Source organism: Ixodes scapularis, unplaced genomic scaffold (assembly GCF_016920785.2).
Source record: "Ixodes scapularis isolate PalLabHiFi unplaced genomic scaffold, ASM1692078v2 PGA_scaffold3__209_contigs__length_174095766, whole genome shotgun sequence".
In the NCBI taxonomy this organism is placed as follows: Eukaryota; Metazoa; Arthropoda; class Arachnida; order Ixodida; family Ixodidae; genus Ixodes; species Ixodes scapularis.
Window position 1 is genome coordinate 117,247,349 of NW_024609868.1, and position 10,946 is coordinate 117,258,294.

At 46.7% G+C, this 10,946-nt stretch overlaps 1 protein-coding gene across 1 annotated transcript; it reads right to left on the reverse strand.

The window, feature by feature from the left end:
• Positions 1-3,381: 3,381 nt before the first annotated feature.
• On the reverse strand, positions 3,382-9,262 carry LOC120836994. The gene is made up of 2 exons (XM_042292856.1): positions 9,227-9,262; positions 3,382-4,656 (listed from the first exon to the last, which is right to left on the reverse strand). The coding sequence occupies exons 1-2, from the start codon at positions 9,260-9,262 to the stop codon at positions 3,382-3,384; spliced, it is 1,311 nt and encodes a 436-aa protein (XP_042148790.1).
• Positions 9,263-10,946: the final 1,684 nt, after the last annotated feature.

The following is a 10,946-nucleotide window of genomic DNA, read 5'->3' on the forward strand; positions in this document are numbered from 1 at the left end:
GCCCACCATCCACGGCGCATGCGCGGCGCCGGTGACGTCCGCTAGGGGCGCTCCGGTTTGTTTGTAAACATGAGTTGGTGTATAGATTATTTACGGCAATTTTTAAACATATAGTAAGTGGCAATTGTGGCAACAGATGTGGGAAGGTAGTTCCAGTCCACTGAAATTTTTGGGAATGGATGACTCTTGTGTTGGAATGTCTACTTTATATATATATATATGATGAAATCCGTGACAAAATATTAGACGGGTGATTCAGCGGTCGGTTGTGAAGTACTGCGTTATTATGGTACCTCTTATGAAAGTGACATCAACGCGCTATTTTACGACGTAAAGTGAGGTAGGCAACGATAGGCTGGTTGCCATGGATCATAATTATTAAGATAAAATACACAGAACAATTTTGTACTGATCGAACGACGGTTTAGCGAGCGAAACCTGGCCCACGACGTTTCATCGAATGCCACTTTAGCGAATGGCGGCGTTCATTTGACCGAATAGATAAAATGAAGGCCGCCGCTGTCCTGTTTTCGAGCTTGCCGAACCTATGGCGATGGACGCTCGAACTTGAGTTCATATTATTTTCCCCAAACTATAGCGAAGCACCCCTTGCTATCGTTCTGAACAGACCGCCTGGCGCGGTCTGTTTGGATGCCCAGTTTGCCGCCCCTACAAATGCCTAAACGTCGACTCGCGTATGTGATCTCTATTCGCTAAACTCTAATGCGCTAAAACGTCTTCGTTCATATAATATGGACTCGTATTAATGTTTGTAAGATGTTTCCCAAAAATCGTGCACGCAGGTTCGTGTCTGTCTCTCCTTTTTGCCCCCACGGCGAGCGGTCGTTGGCAAAAATATAAGCGCCTTCTTCTTTTTTTTTTTTTTTTTCGTAGAAAAAATTGTGCGCAACAAAAACTTAAAAAAAAAAAAAAAGGACGGGCCAGAAGGTTTTGAGGTGGGGTCCCCTCCACAATCATAACGCCGACAACCAGGCGAAGTCTTCATGTCCGCTTTGCTAGAGTGATGCCACCCTTTGTAATACCGCTCGCCCACAAACCAGCAGCCATTTTGGTTCTGGGAATCCGTGGGGATAATAACTCTCCCGGAAACAAGCACCTTATCTCACAAGTTCGGAGCAGGGAAGTCAAGAAGCCGCTCGCTCTCCACAGCATGCGCGCTCGATGAAGAAAGCGCAAAACAAAACGAAAATAAAAGAAACGGGACAGCAAAACTAAAACCAGAGGGAACAAGCTAAACAAAGAAAATGACAAGTGCAGGGGGTGCGTCGCCCGGCCCAGCCCAATACCCCTTCGCCCCCCCGCCCCCCCCCCCCCCCCCCCCCCCACACACACACACACACACACACTGACACACACATCTGGAGCCGTCAGCGCCGCTGCGAAAGAACTTCGAGGATGGCTGAGAGCCGGAGGCAGTGGCGGTGGCCGCGGCTGCAGGGGCCGACGCCGCTTTCCGTGACCTCGGTGACTCGGTGAATGGCTGTGACTCGGTGAATGACTGTGACTCGGTGAAGGGCCGTGAAGTCGAACCGGTCGAACGACTTCATGAACGGGATCAGTTCACGGACGTGAGGGGAACGACTTGCTGAACTCGATGAGCTCGTGATGGGATGGGGAATGCTTCATGAACTCTGTCGGATTCGTGATGTAACGGTGAGCGACTTTGTGAATTCAGAGCTGGCGGTGATGGGATGGGGAATGCTTCATGAACTCTATAGGATTCGTGATGTGACGGTGAAGTACTTCGTGAACTCGACGGATTCGTGAAGTGACGGTGAATGACTTTGTGAGTTCAAATATTGAGGTGACGTGATGGGGATGAGTTTGTTGTCCGGTTGAACTCCGTGATGTGAATGGCCGTGACTTTTGGACGTCGGTGTACTTTGTGATGTGAAGGGCCGTGAATATTAGACATCGGTGTACTCTGTGATGTGAAGGGCTGTGACGTTTGGACGTCGGTGTACCTTGTGATGTGAAAGGCCGTGACTTTTAGACGTCGGTGTACTCTGTGATGTGAAAGGCTGTGACTTTTGGACGTCGATGTACTTTGTGATGTGAAGGGCTGTGACTTTTGGATGTTGCTGTAATTAGTGATGTGATGGTGAGTGAGTGGGTTCGGAAATGCCGACCTATGCTGCCAATAACCGCTTCTAAGGTCCATGGACGAAAAAAATGATGATCCCTGAAGAGTGTCGAGGGTGTCGCCGATTCTAGGTAAGGGATAGACGTCTTTAGTGGTGATCTTGTTAAGTCGGCGGTAATCTACACAAAATCGCCATGATCCGTCTTTTTTCTTGGTGAGAACAACAGGGGCCGACCATGGGCTGGATGAAGGCTCGATTATGTTTCTTTGGAGCATATCTCTGACGTGATCGTCGACGGCCTTACGTTCGATGGGTGAAATTCTATAAGGGCGGCTTCGAATGGGAGATGCTGTGCCGGTGTCAATGTAATGAGAGACTACCGAAGTTTGAGCTAGAGAGCGGCTATTAAAATCGAAGAGTTGTTCATACGAAACAAGAAGCTTTGTTAGGGCTTCCTTCTGGTGAGGAGGCAAGCTAGAGTCTACCATTTTAGCAACTTGTGCGGCGGTGCTTTGGGCAGCTGACGGTAGCCTCGTAGATGTAAGTTCAGAGAGCGTTGCAAGCGTGGTATAAGAATGAGATGTTAGAGTGGCCAAACGTGCACCACGGGGAACAATTTGCGACTCAGTAGATGTGTTGGTGACGAAAAGAGAAACTTGTCCTTGAGTTGTCGTGGCGATGCAGTAGGGAAGAATAACTGGCTTTTTTGCGACAAAGTTCGCAATGGGTTTAATGAAACCAGTGGTGCTTTCGAATGGACGGTCCATCAGGAGTGTGATAGCAATAGCGGAAAGGGGGGGCAAGAGGTAATCGTCGTCGGTGTGAAGCGAAATGGGTGAATTTTCGTACACGTCGTAACTAGTCTGCCGAGTGCTCAAATGAAGTTCGCGGCTGGCGCAGTCAATGAATGCCTCGGTGGCCGACAAAAAATCCCATTCCAAAATAACGTCGACGACACAATTAGCAAGTACAGTAAACAAAATGATATAGGAAGTGCCTCCGATAGAAATAGGGATGGTGCAGTAGCCAAGAGGTTGCACAAGTTCACTGTTTCCCATCCGTAGAAAATGTCCAGCGGGTGGAGGGGTGAGCACTTTGTGTAAACGGCGGCGAAGCTGATTAGAAATGCAGGATTTTGCAGCACCTGTGTCAACTAATGCTAAAAGTTTTTCTTCTCCAATGTAGACGGTAATAGTTGTAGGGCCAAGGTAAGGAGGATTTAGGACCGGAGGCGGTAGTGCAGCCTGACCTCCATTGTTAAGACAGGCTGCGCTGCTTAGTTTGACGACGGAAGTCCGGTAGTAGCGTTAGTGAACGTCGAGACGGAGCGGTTTCGTCGAGGATAGGGGGAGGGCGATCGACCACGTCGGAATTCAGCAGCTGGAAAGGGACGTGTGTTGCGATGGTCGTCGAAATTGCGGCGGTCACTGGAACTGCCGTGGTTGTCGAAATTTCGGCGCGTGTCGTGGTCGTCAGAATGTCGAGTTTGATTTTGTGGGATGCGACTGTAGGCTTCAGCATTCATGCGGCGACGGCAGTAGCGGATGATATGACCTGGGGCGTGACAGTAGAAGCATATCGGACGTTGATCTTGAGTGCGCCATTCCTCTGTCCGCCGGGGTGATAGGTAGCGTGTGGATGGAATTGAGACGTTGTGAGAAGTTTGCAGAGCGCAAATGTGTGGTGCTGAGTGCTGTAAAGAGCAGATGGGTGGTGAGGAAGTCGATGGTGCCATGCATGTGGGAGACGACGAAGAAATAGGACGAAGGGCAGCACGAAGTTCGTCTTTGATTACCTGTTCAATCTTAGGCGCCTCGGGTTGCGAGATTGAAGAACTGGCTGAGAGGCGCAGGGATCCCAAGAAGTCGCGTAGTTCGTCTCGAATTATTCGCCTGATGAGATTGGGGAGGTCAGTGTCGGCAGTTGTAATTGAAACTTCAGGGAGCCGTTCAAATCCGGTGTTGGAGATCCGACCACTTTGAAGGTCTTCATAATGCTTGCATTCTGCAATGAGCTGCTGCACGGTCTGAGGTGACCTGGGTGCGACGATGGAAAACAGCTCTTGGGATAATCCTTTGAAGAGGTGCTTGATTTTTTCGTCCTCCGGCATAGCTGCGTTGACACGTCCGCAGAGGCGAAGGACGTCCTCGATGTAGGACGTCGATGTTTCGGAGGGGGCTTGGTACCTCCTGGAGAGTTTGTCCCGCGCTTGTTGTCTTCTGCGTTCAGGTGTACCGAAGACGTCTGCGAAGGCGGTTTTGAACGCATCCCATGAATTAATTCCTTCCTTGTGATTGTCGTACCATTGAAGTGCAGTCCCTTTGAGGAAAAATACGACGTTGGCGAGTTTGATGGTGTCGTCCCAACGGTTGTGTTGGCTCACCCGGTCGTAATTTTTGAGCCAGTCCAGAACGTCAGCGTCGGCTGAACCGGTGAAATCCTGGGGGTCACGTTGGCGAGTTTTGACCGTTGAAGTGTTGGTGGGGCGCTGGTCTCTTACATTCCCGTTATCGTCGTTCATGGTTGTGACAGTCGACCGTCCGCTGCGCAGCTCCAGGTCGGAATTACCAGATGATCAGGTTGGGGATCGCTAGCGCACCTCCACCAAGTGTTGAGACGTTGATAAAAGAGATTTAATAGAAGATAGGAGGAAAATGCGACCAGTATGAATGGCGGTACAGCATTCAAGAAGCGCCCGTGCGGAGCGCGCGCTTGGTCAAACCCCTGCCTGTCTGTCCGTGCCACTTCTTCTTCCTTACAATATAAACGATCTAGTCAGCATTTGCAACCGATCCTGTTTTATCGTGTATGCCGACGACAAGATTATATTCCTGGCTTCGGTGAATATTTACGAACTCATAACCAAGGGAAACTTTGTTTTAGAAAAAGTTTATTTTGTGGTGAACAATTAATGGTATTAAAATAAACACTGTAATATGTAAAGCAATTGTTTTTAGACCTGAAGATAAGCCATTACTTGTAATTTTGATCTAAAGATTAGTGCCGACCAGATTGAAATAGCATAAGGATGGCTAGTTGGGCTAGTTGGTTTTGCATCATGGTGTAATACGCCAACACAACAGGGACAAAAAACGAAGATAGAACCAGACAGGAGGCGGCGTAACTTTCAACTGAATTGTTTATTTGGATGACAGAATTTAAAAAAAAAATTGTAAAATATAAAAGCAGGCACACTTGGCAGAACACCAAAGATATGGTCTAAAAACACAACCCCCTCAAATGCCAGCGTCATTGGTTCCTCAAATAGTAGAATTCTTTATCAGCCAATGACAAAGAGAGAGCGCTTATACAAGTATTGTCGTGGCGGGACCTAATCAGGAAGGCTTCATGAATTTCTCTTGCCGTTTTTGTTTTGTAATGGCCCATGACACAGGTGTCACCACCCCTCTTTGTCGCTCCCTCTTTGTCATTGACTGATAAAGAATTCTACTATTTGAGGAACCAATGACGCTGGCATTTGAGGGGGGTGTGTTTTTAGACCATATCTTTGGTGTTCTGCCAAGTGTGCCTGCTTTTATATTTTACAATTTTTTTTTTTAAATTCTGTCATCCAAATAAACAATTCAGTTGAAAGTTACGCCGCGTCCTGTCTGGTTCTATCTTCGTTTTTTGTCCCTGTTGTTTTGGCGTATTACACCATGTTGAAATAATCAAACAGTGCAAAACGCTAGGTGTCATTTTTTTTCTTCAGAACATATGCAATAAGATAATTACATAGAATACCTTGTTAAAAGGCTGTCAAAAGTTGTTGCAGTAATACGTAACTGTCGCTCTTTGTTGCTTGTGAATATTAAAATGCGAACTAATTTTCACGCTCTTTTTAGCTCACAAAATTAACTACTGTCATTTGGTTGGGGACACAGCGACTGAAATGCAATGCTAACAAACTTACGGTCCTCCACAAGAAAATGCTGAGTTTTATTACAAACGTGCCTTACGGCAATCATACCGAACCATTATGTTCGACATTAAACGCCATGAGAGTTACTAATGTGTACAAGTGCCGTTTCCTATGTTCTTATTTATTTTTAAGTTGTGAGTTTCTTTTTTTGTCTAATTTATCCCAGCTGACCCCCCCCCCCCCCCCCGCCCCCAAACGTGAATCTTCTTACCATATCCGACGCAGAGAGTTGTAAAATGTGCCTCATCTGCGTACCAATCACGCACTGGGATAAACTGCCCATAACGTGCCTAGATTACTTCAGGGGAGACACTACCCAGAAAAAACAATTTCTGCTAAAAGACGTTTATTTTGAAAATGCGGTATTTACATACACCATCTATTCTCAGAAAGTGTCATTATTTTACACTGCATAGTTATTTTTTTATAAATTATTTTCGGTCCACCCATGCCAAAGAAAACACATAGGTTGGAGCACTATGACCACACTTTTCTACGTGACCCTATCCGGCATCAATTTTACTTTAGGAAAACTAAAGTTTGTTGTTGAGACACAAGAAGAGACTTACTCATTGTTTTTCCTAACTGGATTTTATGGGTAGTGCAACTGTGGAATTGTTTTTGACTTCTTGGGTGTCTTTTATAAAATATGTTAAGAACTTTTCTACGACATAAAAGACAAAAGTTAACTTGATTTTTCACTGCGGTGTAAGCAATTTTGCTTTCACAGTTGCTCTCTCCAGGCATTCTACTGCAGATATAGTGAAGACAAACGTTCAAGATCACTTTAGTTTTCTAACGATAATTTTCCTAAACAAAGTCATCATGTTCCTGATAAAAACGACCATAATTTATCTTAGAATTCATGTACACAGATGAAACTTTGTACTGCATTCTTTCTTGCATCTACCAATATGGACTGTAAATTTCATTTATATTCAGTCATAGGTTCACAAGTCGGCTCTTTTGGGTAGGGTACCCCCTTAACAAGCTTACCAAAGACCTCATTGATATTCATTGTTTAACAAAAAGAGAGGAACGCGCGTGTTTTGTTCTGCCAAATTATATTGTATACTGTTTTTTTTATTACCATGGTTTGTAAGTGCAGGGGCACAAGACCCAGCCAAGCTACCTTGTGGAAGCATTTTGTCTCGTGCCCTCAGCACAATAGTGCGGAAATAAACAAGTTCAAACAAACAAACAAGTTTAAACCTTTCTGGTCTCTTCTTTATTCGGTGACAGGTTAAAGGGGTCATGAAACGCTTTTCCAACTTTTTCCTGTTTCGCTTTCCTCCTCAACTCATAAATCGCGCATTCCACCAAACAGTTAAAGAAGACGAAAAGGGGGAGTCCCCTCTTGCTCGCACTCTCGTTTGTGTAATCCCGGACACATCCATTCTCCCCCTAGAAGATTAGCCCGTCGCTCAAAATTCAAACAAAAGTTGCTTTTCCCACCCCGTTCATTCCGAAGCTGACAGTGCTGTTGAAGCTACGTGCTCGTTGGGCCAGCCACACTTGCCACGTGAGCGTGGCAAATGTGGCTGCAGAGAATGAAGTCAGGTGATGAATGGGAGGCGGCTGATTGGTCCGGCAAGCGCGTAGCTTCCACCACAATGTCAGCTTAGGGGTGAAGGGAATAAGTGAGGTCCGGTTGCGTGTGACGTCAGTTTGGACCCGATAACGCGCTTTTGGGACCGCGGCTGTATCACAGTGAAAAGGCAGAGAGGTTGCGAAGGGGAGGAGGTACGAAATAGTCCGCTCTGTTTTCAAATTTTCGCACTGAAAGTCAGGCTTTTGACTTTCTACCTTTTTTTCTTTTGGTCCACTGAACGATGTGCTATTAGTAAAATCCCAATCTAAAATGATTTATCCCAACCCAAAAATCGTTTCATGGGCCCTTTAAGTCACAGTCAAGTGAAAGCTCCACGCACCTCTTTGCACTTTAGTTGAGCGAGGGCTGAAGAAGAGGCCGCCTCCTCTCCAGTATTCGCTCTGCTAAAGTGCAAAGAGGTGGGAGTAGCTTCCAATTGACTCCGAACCTGTCACCGACAATACACCAACTTATATTTACAAGCAAACCGGAGCGCCCCTATACGAAGCTCGCCGTCGTCTATAAACAAACCATTGGAATACAATGTTGTCGGCGTCTGTGTGAGTCCCCGTGCTTTTTTCACGCTGGAATTGTTAATTCTACGTCTTCCTGGCAATGTCTGACTATTTTAGCTGGCACAGCGAAATTAACGAAGCTCGGTACACCGCAAAACTTAGCGTGAATAATGTGACATGCATGCGATTCTTTCCACGTGGACGCCCCGGAATGAACGCTAAAGCCTGAATCATATAACGAGATACTGGTCGCTATTTTCAGTCGCGATGGCGCTCCGGCCACAAAAGAAGAGTGGACGGAAGATGCGATACTCGACATCGATACTGAAAATCAAAAACAGAATCGGACCATGTGAATCAGGTATAACAAGTTGGTAACGGCCACGGGTAACAGTGAAAAACATTCCCTTTTATTCACTGTTTGTACCCAGCCCACTTACCCCAAACCTTCAAATGTAAGTATTTTGTGGCCTGCATTTGCATCCTATCGCGCTTATCCTGTCAACGTGTGGTGTCCGGGCGGTTGTCGTTCGAACGTACAGACGAAAGTTTGAAAAAGCATACGACTTTGAAACAGCAGACAACAGTTTGAAAGATCACATGGCCGTTTGAACAAGAAGACGCACTGAAAGTGGTCTGCGGGTAGTCCAATGGTTTTCCCGCGTTGATGTTGGAACCAAAGAAATAAATCGGAGGTCCACAAGTCTTCATAACTTCAACCCAAAATGCTTCCCGCACAAGCAATCCCCGACCCACGGCGTCTGGTTTTCCTTTCTCATGGCACCTATCCACGTTCTCGGTACGCAGAAAACGCATGAAACGATCTTGACACCTTTCCCGGATCTTTTTTCACAGCCCTATTCGCGGCGTTTTTGACGAGAAGGCAGGTCGTGGTCTGGTTTCTTCCAAAACAATAAACCAATGCCCGGCCCGCAAGGCGACTTCCGCCCACACGACAAGCCGGAAGTGCGCCCGAAGCGCTACCAACGCGGCGCGGCGTAGCAGAGCTGAGTTAGCGTATATGGCTCATCGGTGGTCAGGAGGGGCTCCAGGGGTACCACGAATCAGTCAAGTGTTCCCGCAGCGGTGGTACCGGAAGGTGGGGCAGCTCATCTAGCATGAACGGCATTGAGGCCACTGCTTCAAGTCCCGACGAGCGCCGCCCAATTTTCTGCTCTGAGCGATTCGCGAGAAAACTGTTTTGTAGGCGCTGCCAAAATACGCTACGCTTCGAGAGGATTACACGCCCGCACCTCCTACGGCACAAGCTTTCCAACAGGTCAAAATGTACAATATTGGGCGGTTTCCCTCGATATATATTTTGAATCGTGGGAAAATATTTTGTCGTTCAAAATGTTCACCCGTTTCACCACTTTGTTTCACGGTCTCAGGATAGAAACGATCGCGCCGTCTAGTAGTGGCGGCACCATATGATTAGCTGAATTCTCCATGGTTTTTGAGCAAATTCTCCGAGCATCTATTGAACACGACGGCTCCTTCGGCGTTCGCCGTGAACTCGGCTTAGTTTGTATTGAGAACAAGTGTGACGTCAGCTTTTGGAGAGGAGTCAGGATCCAATCACACGCTTACTGCCCAACAAATGGTGACCGCCAATGTGGGTTGACGGGGATTTGAAAGGGGGCCTACTGTAGGGACTCGTATTCACGTGTAGAGGCACGTTCATATTGAAACGTGGAATCGAATTTCTCGCACAAATGGCGACTTTGGACAATTTCACGGGTTAAAAATGTCTTAAGCCACCCAGGTTCTGATACCGATACTGGCGGGTCTGAAAGTGACTAAGGAGCTGTTTGATTTGTTTTTTTCTATGAAGCAAACACTTGCATTACTGCATGTCAATATATATGAGAGAATCTCCCTAGCTTGTTTGAAAGGGTGCTCACTCCCGCTTTAGCACGCGCAGACGTATTTTATTCAAAGTAATTTTGATTTGTTCGACACTTTTAACCCAAGCATACTGAAGCGACAAGTGATGGCAAGAGTACCGAGAAATTTAGAAAAATTAAGTACGCGAGGAATGCACTGATTGCGCTTGTCATTATGATAGATCACGCATAGTAATGCTTAAAAATCGGATGGAAAATAATATTCACTCTTATCTACGCAGCGGAGCTCCCGGCGTCAATGGAGCGCCCCTATCAACAATGGGGAATTGGCGCCGATGTCCCAGTTCAAAAGCTTTCATGGCACGTGCACGGATGTGAAAGGGGACGCCACGGCAGACGTCGCAGTCGCAGCAATGTCCTCTGCCGTATGAGTTGTCTTGATTCTCGAAAGTAGACGAATCTTAAACGGGCACCAGCACCAGAACCAGCACCAGAGTTCATTGAGGAGTTGTGCATACTCGCATTTTGCGATGCATTGCCGCGACTGTAAGTGTGAGCCAAGATTGAGCCACACCAACGTTTCGTTCAAGCACAGGGACCAAGTGTCTAGAGAGAGAGTAAAGGCATACCAATTAATAAAGGCGGGAGCCTCCTGTGTCAGCCAACCGGCTTTGGCACTGCTGCTGGATAGTGAGGTGGCGTTTTTGGATTTGGGCTAGCGTCATATCACTTTTTATCGCGTTTACCACGTGCCATCACGCTGCTATGAGTTGTTTCGTCATACGCAGACGGGGGGTGTACTACCAAAGATGAATAGTCGTTTTCATATGTTTTCCCATTAAAATATTTTACTTGATAATCAGCGCTCGTCCCGTGTGTTTCTTCTTCGCCCTCGTCTGTTTTTCTCTCTCTTTCCAACGATGAATTCCCATCAACTTGCACCAACTCGCCCACCTATCCATTCTT

Coding starts and splice junctions, on each gene's coding strand:
- LOC120836994 (XM_042292856.1), bottom strand. CDS start 9,262: ATGCCGTTCATGCTAGATGAGCTGCCCCACCTTCCG. Junction 4,657..9,226: donor ATGAGCTGCCCCACCTTCCG/GTACCACCGCTG, acceptor TCCGACCTGGAG/CTGCGCAGCGGACGGTCGAC.